The sequence below is a fragment of the Silurus aristotelis genome (genome assembly GCF_946808225.1).
Source record: "Silurus aristotelis genome assembly, chromosome: 12".
In the NCBI taxonomy this organism is placed as follows: domain Eukaryota; kingdom Metazoa; phylum Chordata; class Actinopteri; order Siluriformes; family Siluridae; genus Silurus; species Silurus aristotelis.
In genome coordinates, this window is record NC_139585.1 from 9,345,730 (window position 1) to 9,370,222 (window position 24,493).

Consider the following 24,493-nt stretch of genomic DNA (forward strand, 5'->3'; position numbering starts at 1 on the left):
TGCCGCCTCCTAGAAGATACAGAATATGTTTTGCGGAAAGAAGAAACTGCGCAAGATAGACGCATGGAGTACGCATGTAGGCTCCCTAGCGCACTGATCTCGGCTGCGTTTGCTTTGCGCATAATTCCGTAAATCATTTCATACGATTAAAAAAAAAAAAAAAAACCAAAAAATAAATAAATAAATAAGTAAATAATAAAAAAAAAAAAAAAATAATAATAATAATAAAAAAATTATATATATATATATATATATATATATATATATATATATATATATATATATATATATATATATATATATATATATATATATATATATATGAGAGAGAGAGAGAGAGAGAGAGAGAGAGAGAGAAAGAGAGAGATTTTGAAAACAGGAAAATAAAATACAGAGCACCATTATAAATACATTAAATAAATACATAAAATCACAAATCATTAATATTGTATTTTTCGAACAGGTTAAATGTCTTTATAGCTTTAGCGTGTTTTAATGTTTAATAGACTCGGAATTTTTTTTTTATTTCACATATGAAAATAGGTTTTAAAAAAAAGGTATATTATTAGTATATTTACATATATAAATATACAATTTTGCTAAAATATAAAAACCAGTTTCGTGAGATAATATATATAAAAAAAAACAAAAACAACATGTTTGAGAGAAAAAGCAAAGTTTGGGAGAAGACAATTTTGTAGAAAAGCTACAATATAAATATAATAATAAATATAATATAATATAAAGTTATATAATATAATAATATAATATAATAAAGTTTCAGGAAGGTTGTTACAGAAAAATCAGCTGGTGTCAATGTCCTTTTAAATCTATGTGAAATTAAAGATTTAACTGGGTAGAATTTATATAGTATTTTAAAAGGTAAGGACCAAATCTTTTTCCACAGTGTCATTTACAAAACTATTCCAATAAGACACAACATATGGAGCAGAAACAGAAAGTTGTTGAAAAAGCATTTTAACATTTTTGTTAAAGAAAAGCATATCTAGATATCAAATATCTATTTTTTAATGTGGTCCATATTTATTTATAATTTTTATAATTATACATATACAAAAAACGTGGCAATATTACATTTTTACAATAAGGTCCATATTTGTGACAACAGGAAAAGTCTGAGCGGATGTGGGCGCAGGCTGTGCGCCACTCGGACTCTCTCCAACGCTTTTTTTTTTTTTTTTCCCCGAGGAGCGCCCCGTGAAGTGAAGTGACGCGAAGTGACGTGACGTCACGGCATCATGTCGACTGTCGGCGTGCGCCATCTTGAGAAGGAATAAAAAAATCACGGGGGTGAAGCTGCGCGCGCGCCGCGGTCCTCGCGCCGAACCCGAGATCCGGTTTTTTCTTTTTTGGCGAGCGAGCCGCGTCGCGCTCCGGCTGCAGGGTTATAACGCGCCGGAACTCGGGAGTCAGTGAGCTCGACGCCGGATTCTCCGCAGAAACGAAGCGATGGCAGGTGAGGCAGGATGGGAAGAGAGGAGCGAAGAGGAGAGGGAATGGGAGGGGGCGAGACTTGGTCCAAGTAGCGCGGCCTACCCCCGCTGTAGCTAACCGGTTAGCCTGAGAGCTAACTACGCTAATTACGTGTGTGAACGAGATGCATTTTCTTTTAGCTTTTATTTTTAACTCCCCACTTTGGGGAAAAATATTTTTTTTTCTTTGCTCATGTATTCCTTAAAGGCTTCATGTTGTATGTAGCTTACTGACTGCAATTGTGTGTGTGTGTGTGTGTGTGTGTGTGTGGCTGCAGGGGTCGGTGGAGGGAACGACTTCCAGTGGTGTTTCTCGCAGGTAAAGGGAGCCGTGGATGAAGACGTGGCTGAAGGTATAAAGCTCGCCCGATTTCCCTTCCTGTATAAAACACACTGCTTCGTATGCTAACGAAGCCAGCGAGCTAGTCGCTTTAGCATGGGCTGAGTTAGCATTAGCATCAGCTTGACCTAGCGAAGAAACCTCTCCTTATAGCGTTACACAAGCACACCCTAAATGCCTTCTTATTAATCATGTAGTCTGCTAGAAAGTGTACAGAAGTCGGTGTTAATACATTATATATGTAGTAACCAGGCATCTGTTTGGGATTTGGCTCTGCTATGGTTAAAGTTGCACCTCAAATCAAACATGTTTTTTTTTTTTCTTTTTTTTTTTTTTTTTCTTTTTTTGTCTCTGTCTTAAGGCTTTAAACACTATTATGGTGCTACTTAGGAGCAACTAGACACGTTTTTGGAGATTATTTATATACTTCTATTTTTTTTTTTTATTTCACTTTGGGTGAAATGGTAATTTTGATGACTCATCCTGTACTAGTCTTGTGTTCAACCAATGAAATGGACTCGAGTATAAATGCCCCGCCCACTGGAGACAGGTTCTACAGTAAGAGCAAACATGATTTGCAGGTGTGTTTGTATTCAGTCTGTATGTCTTCCTGCATACACGTTCCCTTTTCCAGCCATGCTTTGGTAAGTTCAGCTATAGTGGAGTTTGTGCCAGGTTGAGGGAACCGTTAGAAAGCGGTATAATAGCCCTATTCGGATTGGACTAATTTATCAGGGAGGAATCTGTTATACATTTTTGGACATTTCAGCTATGCACATTTTCTTAGTGAAAAAATAACATCAAGACAGCCGTAAAACATCTACACAAGGGGTGAGTTAATCTACGGTTGCGTATGTCACAAATGCTGTGTGGTTAAACAAGAGTGCTCGAGATTCAGGCAAACGCAGAGGTACTGGACCTTGCTTCGGTTTGAGGTGAACTAAAGTTCCAACAACGGTTTGAAAACAAAATTTATTAGGCAAAAGAGAAGCATTAAATATTTTTTTTCTTCCCTGCAAAAAGCTAGCTACAGTCGGGCATCTCCACCCCATCTCTCTCTCTCTCTCTCTCTCTCTCTCTCTCTCTCTCTCTCTCTCCCTCCATAACATGAGGTGACATCTGCATATAGAATTATGGACATGCATCTGGACAGAACTAAAATGATTAGATGTTGACTTTGGCAAAAAACTTTCAAGTGACCCTACATTTTCTTTTTTTCCTCCATATATAGTAAAGTTCTGAATATGTATCTTTTGGATTTAAATAAAATCATAAGAGCTCCTTTAAACTACTACATGTTGGGATCCTGTGCAAGTTGAATCCCATACTAATGGGGCTAATGGTTAAGATCAAACTGATCTGTTGTCATGTTCAACAGTTCTCTGAATTTGATTTCTTATCTATGAGGGTGAGGGGGGTGAAAACAAGCACAGTAATGTTTTGACTAGACAGAATTTATTGGGCACATCAAAATCAAACAGAAAAAAAACACGAGGCTCCTCTGTGGTGCACAGCAGTGTGTTTTTGTGTTTCTAGTTCTCTTTGCAGGGCAGATAATCCTTACTGCCGGCATCTGCAACTCTTCTTTCTTTCATATTTTCTTTTTTGTCCTTGTCACAGTCATATGACTGCTGATTTGAGGATCACTATGTAGTGGCGTAGTTTAGTGTAGTTCATCTCTGTCCAACAGATTACATACATAAAGTGGCATAGTGCGAGCGATTCAGCGAGTCGTGTATTGTGCAGCCACTATAAGTAAGGATGTAGAAGCTGTCACTGGAATTTGATTGTAAGGTGGATTTTCAGAGTAAACCAGACAAACTTGTCCATCCAATTCATATAACATTAATCCAAGTTCGAGGCTTGGTAGTTAACAATAACATTACAAGATGGACTGTTATTAAATCAATCCCAACCACTTAAACGAAGCAGAAAAATCGATGCAGTTCTGTTCTTATTTAAGTTGCTGGGTGTGTCGTGTAACTCGCGCACTGACTCAAGTAGTGACTTGCAGCTCTTGGGCTCGGTTTGGGTTCCAGCCGTCTCATTGCTCCCTCTTATAGCACACTAACTGGGGTGCAGGTCATGGGTTTAACTTTCCTGAGAGTTGACTCATATTGGGGTTAAATTGTCTAATTCCTTTAACCAAACTGTTTATTCCCCTTTTTTGACACAATAAAGCAGGAATTATTATTAGAATTACAGCTTCCTGGTCAGAAGTTCTAGTCCTACTACAGTCCAGTCCAGGACATGTTTCAGTGTGAAAAAGTTGTCATTACCATAATCTATTTAAGTATTAAACACATTAGGCAAATGTTTCCTTATCTTTTGCCACCAGCAAGCAACTTGGGGACATTTTAGAAATTTTGTCTGATATATTATCTGAAATATTATAAATTGACTATACAGTAGTAATAGTAGTGGAAATGACGCTCCTGAGTTTTGCAGTTTTGATGTAGCTGACTTGGTAGGATTCTAAGCACCACTTCTAAGTTGAACTTAAGCTTCACTACTGAAACTATTATTATAAAAAAGAGAAAAATGCAGATGCTTTGACTGTTTGATGGACCTCTAGGGGCTTGATAGACCCAATGTCGTTAGACTACTTTTAGTTACTAATCCACTGTAATGCCTTCTGGGACATCGAGTGCCTTCTGTGAGCTCAGCTGGAATTCAGCACTGTGCTTTCATATTTTTAAATACCAAAATGTTCTTAGTGGTGTTGTGTTAAGATTTCTTTAGACCTAGCAGAACCTTCAGCATGACTTGCATACTATTGCAAGAGTTATGTACTGAGTATTAAACTATTGTAAAGATATAATAAATGGTGTAACTACAGACAGCTCATACGCTTTCAAGCTTGTGCGTGTGTGCATGTGCAGGTTTGGGAGAGAAAACCACTTGCAATGAGTGAGAACAAAAGCGAGGAATTGGTACTAAAAATGTGAAGCATGTTTGTCAGCATTTTTTTTTTTTTTTACCTTGAGTGATTCAATATATAAACACCTGACCATAAGATTTGTATGTAGTGTAGGTGTCCCAATACTTTTATCCAAAAAGTTTATTTAATATAGTTTATTTTAAATCATTGTAGCCTACTGAATAATGGCTTCATCAAAGCAAGTAATGATTTGGACACTGCACCAAGTTCACTAATGTGGATTTCTTTGGATATTTGTTTGTGACCGCTTTTTGAAAAATAAATGACATTTATGTTACTTAATATTTACACCAGTCTGCACACTGTAAAAGTATGGGAAGGTAGCATTGATCGAGGCCAGACACGTTTGCGTCACAATTTCTTCTTTGTTTATAGTTTCTGACTCGTCCATTTTCTATAGAGTGATGGGTTGGTGTGGCACCAGTTCACTCTGTGTGGTTTAAGAGTGTGTAAAAGTGCATTCGATGCATTCATAGCCATTTCAGTGCATCTTTGTATCTTGTGTGTAGGGCATTGAGTTTGCAAAGACAAGCGTGAACCGTATATTGTATACAACTGTGAGGTGGTGCAGAAGAGACGCACACACAGTGACATACTATGTCACTTAAAGTGCTGAGATGGGAGCCAGTAACACCCTCACATTCACCAACTTGTTTCTGGTAACACTGTGCACAAGGTGCAAGAGTTTACCCTGGTGGGACACCTGTCAGTCATAGAGCAACATTCTTTAGTTCACACGTAGGGAGATTTTAGACAACTCTCCACAAACTTTTTTTGGTCAGTTGGAACTTCTTGATTTTGACCACCATGTAAAATTTAATCGAATGATCTATTTGTCAATTCATACAAGTTAGGGGTGAGATGTTGGTGTATCTATTGCCGCCTCCCACGCCTGTCTGTGTTTGTGCCGCTTCTCAACCAAATCCACCACAGATGGTGGTTTCAGGTTGGTTCCACCTTGGTCTTAAAATCTTGCTGAATTGTAAATGGAACTGATTGTAAGAGGGTGGAGAAATGTACCCTCACAGGGAAATGATTTTCAAACGAGAACAGTATTGGTTGCTAGCTAATGCACCAACATCTTCAGTAACCCCTGCAACATCAAAGAAATTCACTGAGATTTTCAGTGGCAGGGTTTTGCTGCGTGTTCTACTGTAGATGTTTTTTTTTTTGTGAAGATCCAAGACATTGCAGAGTTTACACAGGGGTGGAAACGTGCACAGGGAGAAATGTGCTTATAGTTCAGACTCAGGACATGTTTCTATACCCAGTAAAACTAATTGTTTAGTTAGGTTATGTGATTTTTACTCTTGTATTAGCAGTTGTTTTATTTCTCCAGTTCTCTAGCTAATGTATTTACTACAAGAAGACATGGAGCAAGAAGATGCATGTACTCGGTGCTATTGCAAAATACCGAATTGCCTAAACGTTTAATTAATGCTAACGTGTCCCTTTTAATGCGCTGTGGTAACACCATGAAGTGTTGTTTAAACAAGTCTTAGAGGAGGAATTTATTTTATGATATTTGTAGTCATGTATACATTTTCTTTACCAACATCAACTGTGTGTTAGTGTTGCCTCTTTGAAACCCCGAGCATGTACACCCTTGCTCCAGAAGCACTGGGGACAGAAACCCTTTGATTGTGTATGTGCTGCGATTTAGTTGCACACAGATAATGTGTAAGAGACCCGACAGATAAGCAGCTGTAGAAATTGGGGTGCGTTCCTATGTACACATGTCGAAAAGCTAATAAGCACCTGATCTTCACACCAATGTTTCTTCCCCAAAAATGTTGCCACAAAGTTAGAATCGTACATTTCATGCCATTAAGATAACCAAACCTGTTCCAGCATTACAGTATGCCTGTGTAATACCCTCAACCCACTGAACACCTAGAGGATGACCTGGAACACTGACTGCACCCCAGAAATCCTCCCTCACCATCATTGCTTGACCTCACTAATGCTGTTGAACTAAATAGACACAAATCTTAACAAAATAGTGAAATGCCTTTCCAGAATGGAGTTTATTAAACACAGTGGTGGATTACATGGGGAATAGGTTGTTCATAAAAGCCCACAATTGCAATTTGTCAGGTGTCCACATCTACTATATACCTTTTGTGTATATGTAATGTGTGCGTTTTGAGAGCTGTATTTTGTGTTAAACTGTCTTTTCCCTTTTCCAGCTGTGGAACAATAGCAGTCTGAGGTGTGGTGGCTGAAATCACCTGCTCTAGAAAACAGTGCCTAAGTTGCAACAGGCAAACTGTCTAGAAATCCCACAAAGCAGAAAACAAACTATTGGCTTGTTTGCCCAAGCTGATGTTTAGTTTTTGTGGAGTAGGTTTGTGTATCTTGAAATTCTATTCACTGTTGTGGATATTAGTCGTGCTGTTCGACCCACTCAAAATAAGTAAGGTTTTTTTTTTTTTGCAGAATTTCATGACTACTTAATTTCAATCTAATTTTTAATACTAGTTGATTCTTCTGATTCACATTAACACTATTATTTGCTCAACGTTTTAATATTGTGGTACATTTGATTCATAATGTCTAACTATGATGTCATAAAATCCTTCCCAAAAAAGTGGCACTATTCATTTATCATCGTTTGTAAATGTTATCATGCCTCTTAATCGGACATTTGCTTTTTTGTTTGCTCCTTCATCTGCTGCATATTGCACATACCTTGCAAGTATTTTTTGTTGATCTGCAACTTTAAGCTGCATGCTTGTTTTTCCTATGCCTGGAAAAACAGGGGAACAGAGAAGTTTCTGTTGGCCTCCTGCCAGACTTTATCCCGGAGGTTTTCCCGGCATTTTCCGGTTTCCTTTTTTTCATGCAGGGCTTGTTCCTCCTGTTTGCTAGATCAATAGGGGTGTGTGTGTGTGTGTGTGGCAACCGGGTTTCTTTTGCCAAACCAGCAGCATGAGCTTTTTCAGTGGAGTTTAAATGTTCTTCCTCATGAGATACTGAAAAGTTTTAGATTTCCCTCTGAAGTGGTTAAATGTGTGTGAAATCATTATAAATAAGAAACCTTGCTTCAAAATGTTAAAGCTTGACTGTTCATGGGTTGTTCTTTAAAAGACTGCAGCTCGAATTTTTTGTACACACATGAACCATTCTCCCCTGAGGGGAATATTTTTACACTCAGCTTTCTGCCAAAATGAGGAGTGTATATAGGCCTGCAGCCTGCACCGGCTGGTCCGAGTTGTGGGAACAGTGTACAGATGTATAGAACACTAGGGAAATTGGCTTCTGAGAACCAGTATGCTGAAATGGAGGGTTTCAATAATTAGGTACACAATATCATTATTGTCTTAGGCTCATGTTGGGCACATTTTAAAGCAAATGTTGCTTGTGTCTTATAGCAAATGCTTTCCTGAAGTTCAAGTTTTACAAGACCGGTGGATGGATAATGATCTTTCAGATGTGTCTGTTTATAAATGTACGTTTACACATTATGGACTCATCCATTGTATTGTCATTGATGTATGAACATTACTTTTAAGGAGTCAGGAAGGTTTCAGTCCAGGAAGATTGTTAATGATATGATGTAATGATAGTAACTGAGAATGATTTCCCCCAAAAAAGACAATTTGTAAAAGGTAAATGTAAAATAGTATTTTTTCTCTCTTAAATTTCTGACATGACTTAAGAGTAAAATAAGAGATACGAATAGGTCTTAAAACGGCAGTACATTAGTTAATGAGTGCAGTTCTCTGTGAAATAAAATGCCATGGCAAGCTTAATTTGGATGTTGTAATATTTTTTTAAATTAATCTTTAGAAATAATTGATGCTTTTGCAGCTCTTTTCACTAACACATGATAGACATGACTTGAAAGCCACTATTTGTAATGGTAATGTAATTGCTGATACTAATTTCAAGTTTGGAAACAAGAGAATGTCTCTTAATTCAAGGATGTATTGTGTAAACAAATGTCATATGCTTAGCACACAGCAACTGATTACGTCTAATGACACGGAAGTCTCTCCATGACAGTATTTATTAAATGCAGTACTGTTGTATAAACTTTACTGTGGCTCAGATAGATGTGTAAAATAATCAATAAAGCTGCAGATCCTTCCTTTTTTCCTTTCCTCCACATAAGTGCTTTAGTACCAGATATGATGACACTAGTCTGTGTTTCACTCTACTACACTGCAGATCTGTGTAAGGATAAAAACAAGGCTTTCTCTCCTGTGTGCGGGGTTCCTCTTTGTTTTTCCCCCACTTTTACCTGTCCAACATGGCTGAACGTCTCCCCTCGAGCTCTCGCTTAACACATAGGCTAGTGTTCTAGCTGTTTCTCCCAGGCACGTAAATCTCAAACACTTACACTTCACTGATCTCTGCAGCCTTCAAAGCTGCTATCATGGCCACTCGATGTGCTCCACCATGGGTATGTATTGCTTTCTCATCCTACTCCCACATCTTTCTAGCGGCGTTCGGATCAGTCTGTTTGAACAGTGGTGTGTTTCTCTCCTCCTAGGGAGCTGCCAGAGAATGATCTAATGTTAGAGCGCTAATTTTATCTTCATGCAGAGATCAGTGATGCAATGCAACACTCAGTCGAGGTACAGCTGAAATTGATCTGTGTTTGTCTTTGCCTCAGCATTGTGGTTACCTTCAATGTTGTTGTGTTGCAGTGGTGAATTGTGTGAGCAGTATCTTCAGCTCTGCAATTTTTGTTTTTACTTTTTTTTTTTTTTTTTTCCCTGCATCAATTCTGAGAAGTGCTGAAGTGGCACAAGAGGAGGGATTTGGGTTAGTTAATGGCTACATGGTTTTGTTAATTTGCCTAGACATCAGATTAAACATTCTCATTGAGGAGTGACCACAGCACTACCAGATTGATCCTGAGTTGCTCTCTGGGCTGTCCGGAGCAGCGGTGGTGTTAACGGCTGATTTGTGAAAAGTCTCGTCACAGTTTTGCAAGACAAGCGACAGCTGCAGGTACAACTGATATATAATGGCATCTTCTCGTGCTTCAGTATGGGTATGTGCGTGATTCTGCTGCTTCCTTCACTGCCAAAACTTGCACTGTAATTATGCTGAGTCAGTGTTTTGCAAACAAGGATTAATTGTGTGGACTGCATGGCTTCGCTCATTTTTTTTCATAATCGTTTTTACTAAGAACGGTTACTTGCATATCATTTAAATGTGACTAAATAACTGAAAATGGATTAAATAAAGGGCATATTTTTTTAGATAATCATTCATCAGGAACTGCTTTATTCTAGTCATGATTGTGGTTGAGCCAGAGAGTATCCCAGAACCAGGTGGGTTTGAACACCAGTTCCAATGTCCCTGGTCCACTTAATCCTTAGTTTGCTTTACTGTCTTTGTAGAGTTTTCACGTCTTCTCATGTCACTGGGGGTTTTCTCCCCCTTCCCAAAAACATGCCGGTAGGTGCAAATCGTGTCCTATATAGAGAGTGTATTCCCCCCCGTGTTTCACTCCCAGTGTTTCCCTGATGGTCTGTAGGCTCTTCATGACCATGACCAGGATACTTACTGGTGACATAAATGTCTCTTGAATTATTGTCTGCTAATTGGTATAATGTGCAAATTATTTTTAATGTATGTATAGTAAAGTGCGCAGAGAGTGGATAAAGTGCACTTCTTGGGACACAACCTTTTGTTTGAGAGAATCTTTCTGCACATGACAAATCTCTTTACTTCTCATGGATGACTTTCAGTACCTTTGCTAAGCTTTATTTGTTTTGTAAATGGAAATTATAATGCATCGCTTGTAAGCAGAAGCATTCAAGCATCATGGCCGAACCTAGTAAAACCAGCACGTACAGAGAAATCTTCTTTTAGGTACAGCAGATGACTTTCCGTCTTGTCATTGGTTCCTGTACTCCTTTTCCTTTCTTTATTCATGGAAGCAATACTACACAAAATAACACCCCTTAACACCACTTGATGTCTTCTCGTTAGAGAAGTCTTTAATGGACATGATCATATCGTTTCTTAGTTGACTTTGTGCCCTTAATGTCTCTTTCAGTTACCTTTTGATATGACTGTTCTTTTAGCTTTTTTAATTGCAGTGTAGTGTGCAGGCAGCAAAAATGGTGTGACGTATATTTGAACCACTGTTGAGTAATGCACAGTTTAAAAAAAATTGCACATCGCCTCCTCTTCATTGTTTACCTTGTTATGCTGTAGAGGTGCTTTTTAGCTCTGCCCTGACCTCTATTCAACAGATCTTTTAATCCTCCAGATGTACAAAATGTCACCGGCGGGTATGTGAACGATGCCGCTTGCGTCTCTGCGCTGTGAGAATGTTGAGTATAACCTCAGCCTTTCTGCTGTTTTATTACTTTCCTCTGGAGTGTGGATTATTTACCAGCTGATCACTTAAGGCTGCAGACACACTCCATTTTTCTAGCTTAGGTTCTGGATATGTATGTGTTTAATTAGAAAAAGGGGGGGGGTTTAACCAATATAAATGTAAAGTAATCTAAAGTATTCATAGTTAAAGCTTTGGTGATTTCTATTTGTCGCCCATCTTTAGTAGATTTTGTTTTAGTAGAATTATTTTTTTAATGCTGTCTTGAATTCAGAAGTGAGAAATTTCTACAATCCCAGTGATCATGAATGTGCTGTCTGGAATATATATTTTCAACTGCTTTGCAGTGACTAGTATGAAGTATCATGGAGCAGCTGGGCCATGCCTTGAGCAGTGTCCCTTCAGGTGTAAATAGGCTTTAATCTGCAAACCAGATGTACCTCATTATGTCTTTTTAATTTCAGACAAAGATGTTTTAAATCTTCATAGTCTAGCTAGTTTGTGAGCAGCCACACCAGGAGACTGAGGCTGAGAACTTAAGCTTTTAGTTCAGTGGTGTGCTAAATGAGTTATGATGTGATCAACATTGGTTTAAATAACTAGGCTAAAGTGTAGACCCTAATATTAATTAGTTTTGTTTTATTGTCCATAGAGTATAATTGTCTTTGAGTATCCAAAAGCTTATGTTCAACATTCACACGCGTAAGCATTCCCTTTTTTGCAGTGTGAAAAGTTTGTTTTTGAAGCGCTGAGGTGATTGTTCACTGAATGTTATTTCTATCTGAAACTAACCACACAAAGGATGTAAACGTGTCGTATGTAAGCACTCCTTGTTAAAGGAACATAAAGTGGAATGTGGATTCCTTGCGTGTTGCTGCTTGTCTAAAGCAGGTACTCAGTTTAGAATTGAAGATTGAAGATATTTTGTATACAAACGTGTGCAATTTGAGATTTAAATATGAGAATGTAATCCAGCATCTAACCCCAGTTAACAGTGAACTAAATGTTGGGAATTTAGTTCCTCTTGTAATGCTTATTTATTTATTTTTCTCTTTATCCAGGAACATGTTCTAAAGGGCTAAATACGGATCTGAACAGGACCCTGTACAGGATATGCTTATTATCCCTATCCTGTTTAAAAACACCACTCATGTATTGTATTTACAGAGTGTAACCTTTATCGTTTTGGTCATAAAGTTAAGAGAGATCTGCTGTTCACTGCATACTAAACCAAGAGTGTGTAGATTTTGATAGGTAAGAGTGACTGAGGGGCCTTCAGATCAGCTGATATAAGTGCTAACTAGTGTGAAATCAAAACGTGTGTACAGGAATCTGTTCTACAGAAAAGTCATTGGGTACAACTGCACTTTACGTTCTTAAGCATGCCCTTGTTTTGACAGTCGCATTAAAGGGGCTTTTGATTTTATTCCGGTTGTTCAGACGTGCTATTTAAAAAAAAAAATTTTTTTTATATTAAGGCAAATGACCATAATACCAGCTGCAAGGCAAACGACAGGTTTATATTAATGTTGTAATTTCGAGCATGTTCTCATTCCTTTATCAATACATTTAAAGGGGATTATATAGCAGGTGTGCCACATGAGCAGAAATACAAATGTGCAATTCTCAAATCAAACGGTGGTACAGTGTTTACAGGGGTGTCTCTCAGTTAGTGTGTAATACATGACTAATTTTCTCTACATATAGAACGCTTTGATGAAAGTTTACCAGAAAACAATATTTATCTTTTGTGCCAGTTGATAGAATGGTTTACAGAGCCAGCAGTGGAAAGTCTGAGTCAAGGCTCGACTTTAAACCCCAGACTTTATTATTTAAACCCACTCATTGACTGTATAACTAAATCTGATATTCCTTGGTTTTTTTTTTGTTTTGTTTTGTTTTTTTGTATTGCAGCGGACATTATCTCAACGGTTGAATTTAACTTCTCTGGGGAATTACTAGCTACAGGAGATAAAGGTGGAAGAGTTGTCATATTTCAGCGGGAACAAGAGGTAAGCTATAACGCTTTCAAATATTCAACATGGATTTACTCTGCATTCATTATTTCCCATTTTTTCTGAGTACACCATGATACATGGGCTATTCAGTTGCTGTCAAAACAATATAGATTTTTTTTTTTTTTATTGCGTGCTGAAATTGCATTTCTATATTTAGTGGGAAGTATATATTTTTCTTAGTAGGTGTTAATTACGTCTGCTTCTCCACTGCAAGACTTGATGAGGTTGATCTTTTAACACTTATTTTTAAAGCTGTTGCTCCTTTTCTGTTCTCAGAGTAAAAACCGCCCTCTCTCAAGAGGAGAGTACAACGTGTACAGCACTTTCCAGAGTCACGAACCTGAATTTGATTATTTGAAAAGTTTAGAAATTGAGGAGAAAATCAATAAAATCAGATGGCTACCACAGCAGAATGCTGCTCACTTCCTGCTCTCTACAAACGGTACAGTTGTGATTGTTGGCTCTAAATTATCTTATGTAGATTGAACATTTACATAAAGGAACTGGTTATAATACTTTCGCTTCCTCTCCATTTTCCTAAAGATAAAACCATCAAGCTGTGGAAGATCAGTGAAAGGGACAAACGAGCAGAAGGCTACAATCTGAAAGACGAAGACGGACGTCTCAGAGATCCTTTTAGAATCACGAAACTTAGGGCAAGTCGAGCATCTACATGGGATATTGAGCATTACCTAGAGTTTTTTGTTTATCAGGCCCTAATTATGAATATCTAAAATTAGATAAAACATTTTCATGTCTAGGACAGTTTACATTAGAAGATAAAAAAAACTAGTTGAAGTAATTAATTAATGATGTATAGCGTTAAATTCAGCAGTCACTGTAACATGCATCTGTCCTTACTCTGACCATTATTTAATTGACTTATTCCAATATATAAAGTATAACAAAGTGTAACTCATGGGTAAAATACAGTGCTACCAATTTTGGTTAATGATGGATAATCCGTAATATTTGTTGACTATATATAAATGTTTCAAAAATTCATCTGGAAAATTTGGTCCATGTCCTTCTCCTTTAATGGCTCTTGGTAATTGTATTTCTCTCGTCTTGTGTCCCGACAGGTACCCGTGTTGTTGCCTATGGACCTGATGGTGGAGGCGAGCCCACGCAGAATATTCGCAAACGCACACACTTACCACATCAACTCCATTTCAGTAAATAGTGATCATGAAACATACCTTTCTGCAGATGACCTAAGAATAAACCTATGGCACTTAGAAATCACAGATAGAAGTTTTAGTATCCTTTTTAATCACTTTGCTTGTTTTGGCTTTTTTTTTTTTTTTTATTGCATAATTTTATTTTATGCTTCTTAGGACGGACGGTTCCATATGAACAGTCTAAAGATCTCTGCAGTTACTGTGATAGTTAAACTAAGGACCCATGAAGATTGATTTAGAGTCTAGTATAAATTCTGCTACTATTGATTTAGGTTGCCATACAGTTGCTGTGAACAGTTTTTGCGTTCAGGTGCCCATAAAAGCGCTTTACAAATAAAATCGAATTGAATTTTAATCCTGATACTGAAATAATGAACTTAATACTGGTCTTTATTATATTGTTTGTTTCTATTTGCTGTTGTGTACCTTTACTCCTGCCCTTCCTCAGATATTGTAGATATAAAGCCTGCCAACATGGAGGAACTGACAGAGGTGATCACGGCTGCCGAATGCCACCCTCACCAGTGCAACGTGTTCGTCTACAGCAGCAGCAAGGGCACCATTCGTCTGTGTGACATGCGGGCAGCAGCACTCTGCGATAGGCATAGCAAATGTGAGTAGCTCAGTATCAGTAATTTCTCTAATGCAGTGGATTCAGGGGTACACAATGCTTATGGCTCTTCGGCTATACACAGTGCTTTATCCTGGAAGAACGAGTAATTTTGTGGCATATATTTTGAAATGAATAGAAGGCCCATTTCGGCTTGAGCGGTTTGTTATTTTGGGAATGGATGCAACAAGCTTTCCATTTGAAATCAGGCAAAGTCCTATGATGTCTAGCCCCCTTTGGACCCTATTCTGTTCTCTGAGTAGCGTTAAAAGCCATGGCCCACTTAGTGAAGGTTTGGAGTGATATTTTCCCCCCTCTGTTTAATGCCAGTAACCCCGTTCCATAAGTTCTGAATAATTTAATTGAGTGTTATCTGCAGCCTTTGATGAGTAGAAATGTATAGAAATGCCAACAAATATTATATTGATTGCCATTGTGTTTTATCATTAATACATCAATGATTCAGAATTCAGAAAGGCAATCAATTTGTATAGACACAACAAATTCTGCAATACAATGATTTTATTTCCGTGTATAACTATGTAGAACTATCAAAAAGCCAGCAAATTTCTTTAGAACTGTTTACTAGGGTCTATAATTAGTTCAGGGCTTTAAGGGAATTCATGTAATATTTCTAAACCATGGAAAATCAGTTTAACCAGGCCAAGAAGAATTACATGTAAATATGAAATCATTTGTCATAAGTTTCAGACATGCTGCATATCGGTGGTTTAAAAAAAAAAAAATAGAAAGCAGGCAGAATGTGTAAGATATCGGAAATGGACAACCACTTTTAATTTCTCTTAAGTAAATCTTCTTCTTTCGGCTTCTCCCATTAGGGGTCTCCACAGCGGATCATCCTCTCTTTCAAACCAACTACCTGCATGTCCTACCTCACCACATCCATAAACCTCCTCCTTGGCCTTCCTCTTTTCCTCCTACCCGGGGGCTTCATCCTCAGCATTCTCCTACCGTTATACCCCATGTCCCTCCTCTGCACATCACTCCTGTTATCACTCTTCTCCACCCACTTCACCCTGCCTGCACTCTTTTCTTCACTCTCTTACGGCCCCTGTCCATCACCACTGCAAACAGGAAAGGGTTTAGAGCCGATCCTTGATGCAGTCCAACCTCCACCTTAGACCAGTCTGTCATTCCTACTGCACACTTCGCTGCTGTCACACTGTCCTCATACATGTCCTACACCACCCTCACATACTTCACTGCCACAACTGACTTCCTCATACAATTCTACAACTCCATTCTCGGCAATCCGTCAAACGCTTTCTCTACATCCACAAACACACAATACAACTCCTTCTGACCTTCTCTATACTTCTCCATCAACATCTTCAAAGCAAACTTTATTAAGTAATTAATAAATTAGGGCTGCCATTAACGATTAATCAGACGATTTTGTTTCTGTTAAAAAACTTTCAATTTGATGTTTTACTTACTATAACTATGTAAAACCCTAATGTGGGGTCTTTGTGTAAAAGTGTACTTAAAAATGCAAGGCCAGTTTAACTATCTTTAATTTTGACATTTTATGAGGGCTGCAACAACAAATCGATAAATCAAAATAATCGCAATTCGTTGTCAACGAATGCAGTTAACAGTTAGTTGGGCTGTTTAAATTGCGGGTAAGATTACACCGCCGCTTGCGTAAATAGTGGACAGTACAGGGTCAACCGGCAGCAGGAAAAAAGTGTGCCCTCCAAGTCACCCAAGGCATAGAAGCATCTTGTATTAAACGCAACAAAGAAAACTGTACCTGGAAGTTATGCAAAGGGAAGCTTGTGTGGGGATGACGGTACAACAGTGATGCACGAGCATGTGAAAAAACACACTGGTGTCACAGAATAAGGTAAAACATCAGCACGGTGAGCAAAAACTGTATAATCCTCCATGTAAAAATAGTATAGTTTAATGAAGTGCTATTGTGTAAACTGTAACTTTGGGACGGTCGCACTGGATCTGTTCTGTCATTACTCGCGAGTATCAGGTTGCGCAGTAAACCCTCTGGTGACATAGTGATGAATTCAATTAAAACGGAGCGAACAAACAATCTAAAAGCAGCAAACAGCAGCAGTAACTGATTACGTTTTTAGTCACTGTTGTGATTTTTAGCTAATGATTATTCATTTGCACACCAATGCATCTTTTTTTTTTCTTTTTATTAAGCCTGTTCGCTTGCTGCATTCCTCATTTTATAGCATTAGTCTACTACATGTAACTTCTGTTTTAAAGTATAATTTACTGCAGCTTTACTACTTGCAAATGCTTTTTAATATTAATACAGAATTGTTTTGACAATTTTTGTTTAAAAAAGACATTTTGTTCAGTTGTGAAGATATAAGCATCCAGAATATATAATTAGAATATATAATATACAGTGAGGAAAATAAGTATTTAAATACCCTGCTATTTTGCAAGTTCTCCCACTTAGAAATCATGGAGGGGTCTGAAATTGTCATCGGAGGTGCATGTCCACTGTGAGACATAATCTAAAAAAAAAAAAGTTTTTTTTTTTTTTTTTTTTTTTTAAACTATTTATTTGTATGATACAGCTGCAAATAAGTATTTGAACACCTGAGAAAGTCAATGTTAATATTTGGTACAGTAGCCTTTGTTTGCAATTACAGAGGTCAAACGTTTCCTGAAGTTTTTCACCAGGTTTGCACACACTGCAGGAGGGATTTTGGCCCAGTCCTCCACACAGATCTTCTCTAGATCAGTCAGGTTTCTGGCCTGTCGCTGAGAAACATGGAGTTTGAGCTCCCTCCAAAGATTCTCTATTGGGTTTAGGTCTGGAGACTGGCTAGGCCACGCCAGAACCTTGATATGCTTCTTACAGAGCCACTCCTTGGTTATCCTGGCTGTGTGCTTCGGGTCATTGTCATGTTGGAAGACTTAGCCTCCACCCATCTTCAATGCTCTAACTGAGGGAAGGAGGTTGTTCCCTAAAATCTCGCAATACATGGCCCCAGTCATCCTCTCCTTAATACAGTGCAGTCGCCCTGTCCCATGTGCAGAAGAACACCCCCAAAGCATGATGCTACCACCCCCATGCTTCACAGTAGGGATGGTGTTCTTGGGATGTACTCATAATTCTTCTTCCTCCAAACACGTTTAGTGGAATTATGACCCAAAAGTTCTATTTTGGTCTCATCTGACCACATGACTTTCTCCCATGACTCCTCTGGATCATCCAAATGGTCATTGGCAAACTTAAGACGTGCCTGGACATGTGCTGGTTTAAGCAGGGGACCCTTCCGTGCCATGCATGATTTCAAACCATGACGTCTTAGTGTATTACCAACAGTAACCTTGGAAACGGTGGTCCCAGCTCTTTTCAGGTCATTGACCAGCACCTCCCGTGTAGTTCTGGGCTGATTTCTCACCTTCCTTAGGATCATTGAGACCCCACGAGGTGAGATCTTGCATGGAGCCCCAGTCCGAGGGAGATTGACAGTCATGTTTAGCTTCTTCCATTTTCTAATGATTGCTCCAACAGTGGACCTTTTTTTCACCAAGCTGCTTGGCAATTTCCCCGTAGCCCTTTCCAGCCTTGTGGAGGTGTACAATTTTGTCTCTAGTGTCTTTGGACAGCTCTTTGGTCTTGGCCATGTTAGTAGTTGGATTCTTACTGATTGTATGGGGTGGACAGGTGTCTTTATGCAGCTAACGACCTCAAACAGGTGCATCTAATTTAGGATAATAAATGTAGTGGAGGTGGACATTTAAAAGGCAGACTAACAGGTCTTTGAGGGTTAGAATTCTAGCTGATAGACAGGTGTTCAAATACTTATTTGCAGCTGTATCATACAAATAAATAGTTAAATTAGTTAGTTACATTGATTTCTGGATTTTTTTTTTTTTTTAGATTGTCTCTCACAGTGGACATGCACCGACGATGACAATTTCAGACCTCTCCATGATTTCTAAGTGGGAGAACTTGCAAAATAGCAGGGTGTTCAAATACTTATTTTCCTCACTGTATATTTAGAATATAATTAATTGGATTTTGTATAATTAAATTATATTGATTAGTTAAATGCAATCATTGAAAACAAGCATTTTAATGTAGTAAGTCACATTTGAAAACTGAAGTTTTCTGTTGTAGACAAATGCTATAAAAAGATAATGGAATGGAGAAATGCAGCAAGCTAACGGGCTTGATAAAAAAAAAAATAATAAAATGCGTTGGTGTGCAAATGCATAATTCACTAAAAACTACAACAGTGACTAAAAATGTAATCATTTACTGCTGCTGTTATTTGCTGCTTTTAGATTTAGTGTTTGTTTAACACCATTTTTTATTTAATCCATCAAGAATGTCTTAAGCGAGCCGATTGCGCAACCTGTTGCTCACGAGTCATGACAGAATACCGATCCAGTGCGATTGTCCCAAACTTACAAACGGTTTACACAATAGGATTTCATTAAACTATACCAGTTTCACCTTCATCTGTGAATTGGGACACACTTTCTCCTGCTCCCGGTTGATGTAACTTAAGCAGCCCAACGGCCCAATTAGATATTGCAGCCCTAGAATAAATGCAGACACAAAGATATTGTCAAAGATGATTGTCTAATGATTCGCCCACTCATGCTATAAAGAGTTGTAATGCCAGCTACTGCCAAGTCCAAAGTGATTCTTTATAATCTAGTTTTCATATACAGTGGGCTACCTCTGTAAATAAATCACATACCAAACAACCTGGTTCCTAAGTGTCCCACGTTGCTGTGCGCAACATAAACATTTAATTGCCTTTAAATTGATTATTAGCAGTAGGGATGCTACTGTTGGTGTGAATCGTAACAGAGCTCATTAATGCACATACACTGACCAGCCACAATAATATATCAAAACCACCAGTCTGGTACTGTGTAGTCTACTTCTGTGTCCAAAATATTTCTGACCTGTCAAGACATTACCTCCAGAACTTTAAATGGTGTGCTGTGATATCTGGCACCAATACCTTAGCTGTAGATCCTGTAAGTTTCAAAGTGGGGCCTCCACGGATTGAACTTGTTTGTCTAGCACATCTCGCAGATGTTTGATCCGATTGAAATCTCAGTAATTTGGCGGTCAAGTCATCACCATGAATATGGCCATAGTCTGTAGCATAGTTTCTTAAACTATTCCTCAAATCCCTGCATTTGTCCTCTTTTTCTCCCCTGCTTCCAACACGTCTGATTCAGTTAATTCGATTATTCGGCCAATTAACAGTTTTTCCTGTAATTACGTGAGTAAATAGTAACATAGGTGCTATGGGACCAGGGTTGCAGTGGAATCTGGACTATAACGTGAAGCGTGGCTGGATCTTTTTTTGTGCGTGTGTTTTGATGTGGTAATTCTTTATGAAAATTGTGCAAAGTCAGTCAGTCAAATATTCTATGTAAAATCTAAGGCATAAAGCTTAACTAATAATGCTAAAGATCATTTCTGAAACTACAGGATTGTCATTTAACTGTAGTGTGGCTACAGACATGCAAATACATGTCTGCTGTTCATTGCTTAGCCAGTAAGTTTTACATGGAGTAAACTCTGCATGACAAAACACAAATATAACTAGAACCAAAAGTATATTAGTGGTTTTGCAGATGAAACCAAAACCCTGTCTGATCACTTATTTCCTTGTTTAATGTTGTGTAGTTTTACCCTGCCTGCTATTCTAATGCGAGTTGCTGATCTACAACAGCAAGCAGAAGTACATGTTAAAATTAAACAGAAAATGATTCAGCGTGTGTCATCAGCCATAAATAAAACACACTATACATTTCCAAACTATTAAGTTTTAACATTATTTTTTTTATTTGCAGTTCAGCTTAATTTTATTTTTACATTTCTTTTCCCACCACAGTTTTTGAAGAACCTGAAGATCCGAGCAGCCGGTCATTCTTCTCCGAAATCATCTCCTCTATATCTGACGTCAAGTTCAGCCATAGCGGCCGATACATGATGACTCGAGACTATCTCTCTGTGAAGGTGTGGGACCTAAACATGGAGAACCGGCCAGTAGAGACCTACCAGGTACTTAGTTTTTTTTATTTAATGACTCGATGTTTGATTCACAAGTGCTTTCTTAAAGTGATTTGACATCTTTTCTTTGAACCGAGTTGTACTTATTTCTTTTTCAATTAATTGTTGAATCATCAGCACAGAAGGTAGCAATCAGACGAGCAGCTAACAGTGAAATAATAGACTTCAAGTGTGTTTCAGTTTGTTGTGTCTTAAACAGTTTCGATAAACTCAACAGACTAAGCAGTTGTAAGCCTTTTCCTATCTAATGATTTCTTTATCACCCAGGCATAAGTTTTGTTGGATGCTCAATAACTGATTGCAAGCAGAAAGATATGTGCTGAGAAAATACCTCGAACTGATATGAAGGCAAGATCTATGAGCAGTCTATGCAGTGCATGTCTGTGTTGAATCTTTCACATGTTGTGTTTGCTGGGGGCAATGATGTCTTTAATTTAACTTATTTCTCACACACGGAGCATTCTTTTTGAAGTCCTGGTTGCTTTAGTTTTCTTTGTTTAATTTTTGTTTTTGATTACTGATTGTCCTTAGTAATGTTATTAGAGCTGTTCTGAAGGGCTAAAGAATACAACCGTATCAGCAGAGACGTTTGTTTTTCAAACCTTAATGAAAATGTTTGTTCCTTTTTGTCCCCATGGATTCCATGTCACTCCTTATCATTAAGGATTTACAGTCATTTTCAAACATCTCTCTGTAAACTCAGAGGCTAGTTTCTGTTAATATTTTGTCCGTTTTTTGAAGTGCATGCGTTCTCCTGAATGATGGATGTTCCCGTTTCTTTAAACCCGGTGTCATAGAACTCATAATGCCATAGTACTTGTCTTGACTTGCTACCGACCGGTTTAAAGCACTCCTCAGTGTTGCAAGACACAACATGCCAATCCCTTTGTTTAATTTTTATTATTTATATTTATAGGTACATGAATACCTACGTAGCAAGCTGTGCTCACTGTACGAGAACGACTGCATTTTTGACAAGTTTGAGTGCTGCTGGAACGGATCGGACAGGTACAGAAACTTGCCCTTTAATCCAAACTTTGCCATAGAATTTTCCTGCTGCCGATTTATTGCTGCTAATGCTACTTAGCAAGTCTTGAACCAGTCATTAATATTAATGTTGCATGTTACAATGGATATCAATGTAAATCAGTGCGTCTATTTTCTCTTGCAGTGCCATCATGACTGGCTCCTACAACAACTTCTTCAGAATGTTCGACAGGAACACGCGGCGTGACATCACACTGGAGGCGTCGCGTGAGAACAGCAAACCGCGGGCCATGCTCAAACCACGCCGAGTGTGCACAGGTGGGAAGAGAAAGAAGGATGAGATCAGCGTGGACAGCCTGGACTTCAACAAGAAGATCCTGCACACGGCTTGGCACCCTAAAGAGAATGTCATAGCCGTGGCTGCCACCAACAATCTGTATATATTCCAGGACAAAATAAACTAAACTAATGAGTGAGTGAGTATGGGGGATGGGAAATGAGAGAGAGAATCGGAATAAATATTCCTAACTTAATCCCCGCTCCCCCTGGCACAGGACGGAGGACGCAAAAAGAAAAAAGAAAAGAAAAATCTTGTACTTTCCATAGTTTAGTTCTTAAAGTCAGTAAGAAGAGAAGCTACAACCATGTTGCTCCTCCTGGCGCAAGATTGACCCGAATTTACACAGGGAAATCCCTCCTGAACCCCACCCACCTTAAAACCAGGAGAAGGCAAACACTTATCCTCAACACAGCCGAGAAGAAATAACAAAACACACACAGAGGCCAAATCGACTTTTCCGCAGTCACAAACGTGGGTGTCCCCCAATCAACCCCCCCCCCCCCCTCAAGTCTAAGACTTAATTTGTTCTAATTGTCAACCCAGATTGTGGAGCACACCATGGAAAGGTGCATATCCATCACAGTCAGAACCACGCATACGTCTCTGTGGCCTGGAAATCTCCAGAAACAAGACTTTTTTTTTTTTTTTTTTTTTTCCCTTTTTTTTTTGCGTGGTGTTTGTCAACATTCCTCCCCCTGGCCTTTATCACAGGCCTTGGTGTTTTATCTTTTAAGCACTTAATACAGGTCTCTCTTTGGTCAGTGGACAAATTTTTCTTTCACCCCCCCTTTCTTTTTTATTTGGTTTTCATAGTAACATCTACTGACTGTCTTCATATATATATATATATATATATATATATATATATATATATATATATATATATATATATATATATATATATATATATATATATAAATAAAATAAAAAAATCTGCACCATCTGGTGTCAAACCACTTAATAAAAGTAACAAAACTACAAAGAGAAAGCGTTTTTTACATTATGAGCAGGTATGTATGGGTTTTTTTTATGTTCTGTGTTTGCATGTTATGTGGATTCAAAGCATCAGTGATGAAATGTGAAGTCATCCTGCTGATTTCTAGCCAGCTGTTAAAAGGTGCAGTCCACCTGCACATCAGCTTTTTCTTCATTACTTACAAATTACTTTGCAGTTCATTGTTTCAGCATAACTTTTATTGAAAAATAAAACAACTTTATTTAAACCAGGTGGTGGCTAAATTGTGGCAAAATCCTTATTTCCAGGTGGAAACTCGTCACTAAACAGTTGGCTAGAAAGAGATATTCAGTATAGGACTACTTGAAGCTGCAGTTGCACTGTACAACGAAGGACATTCGGCCATTTTAAATGTCAGTATTGCTGTTTGCTTTCCGAACGTCTGGTTTTGTCAAATCTGACTCTCCTAGTATTTTTTTGTTGTTGTTTTTTTTTTTTTTTTTTTTTTTTTTTTTTTTTTTTTTTTTTTTAAAAGGGACACTGCAGCCTTAAATCTCTGTATGACTATAGAGGGGAATCCCATAATGATTCTCCATAGTAAGTAAATATTAGATATCATTAACACCACTCCCTGCCTTTACCAAGAACATTTTCCCGATTTCCCCCACCCACGCAACGCATTAGATCACTCCATCCTCCTGTGTATTTGCTGCTACAATACACGTGGCTTCGTATCTGGACACTAATGACTGCAACTTACGAGAAATAAGACTACTTTTTGAAATTCGGTCCATCAAAGCAGAATCTAGTGCCTCGAGAGAACAGAAGCTTTTCTTTCAGTAAGTAAAACATTTAGTGGCCCATGTGTTGTCAGTATGATCATGGTAATGATGCACAAACGCAACATAAGCCACAAAACAAAAATGTAAATGTAAACAAAAAGAAAACATTTGTGCATTAAATCTTTTTAGTCAGCTCATGTTAGGACACGGGGATTAACTGCGAGGAGTTCCACGGTTCACACGCTACGCGATTTCCCTCTGGCACTGTCGAAACACGTGATTTGAATGTCACAAAAAAAAAGACTGTTCAAGTACAAAACTGTACAGTCGATTTGTTCCCAAATTTCTAGTCCCAGACAGGTCAAAGGGCATCCCATGTCTGACCTTGTTCTTTGTTCAATAATGATGCTAACATTGTGGAAGTGTACACTTGTTTGATTATTTTTGACCAAAGTTAAATAAATTTTAATTGTGTTTACCTGAGTATGGGATG

At 38.2% G+C, this 24,493-nt stretch overlaps 1 protein-coding gene and 1 long non-coding RNA gene across 2 annotated transcripts in view; one reads left to right on the forward strand and one right to left on the reverse strand.

The window, feature by feature from the left end:
* The window catches only part of LOC310734561, a 134,606-nt gene that overhangs the window by 72,932 nt on the left and 37,181 nt on the right, over nt 1-24,493 (reverse strand). The gene's annotated exons all lie outside the window — the stretch shown is intronic.
* On the forward strand, nt 1,212-24,483 carry ppp2r2d (protein phosphatase 2, regulatory subunit B, delta). The gene is made up of 10 exons (XM_083556678.1): nt 1,212-1,477; nt 1,772-1,846; nt 12,993-13,090; nt 13,373-13,538; nt 13,640-13,752; nt 14,179-14,356; nt 14,726-14,890; nt 20,758-20,927; nt 21,853-21,944; nt 22,108-24,483. The coding sequence occupies exons 1-10, from the start codon at nt 1,471-1,473 to the stop codon at nt 22,385-22,387; spliced, it is 1,344 nt and encodes a 447-aa protein (XP_083412804.1). The 5' UTR covers nt 1,212-1,470; the 3' UTR covers nt 22,388-24,483.

Coding starts and splice junctions, on each gene's coding strand:
- ppp2r2d (XM_083556678.1), top strand. Junction 13,539..13,639: donor CTTCCTGCTCTCTACAAACG/GTACAGTTGTGA, acceptor ATTTTCCTAAAG/ATAAAACCATCAAGCTGTGG. Junction 14,891..20,757: donor CTGCGATAGGCATAGCAAAT/GTGAGTAGCTCA, acceptor TTCCCACCACAG/TTTTTGAAGAACCTGAAGAT.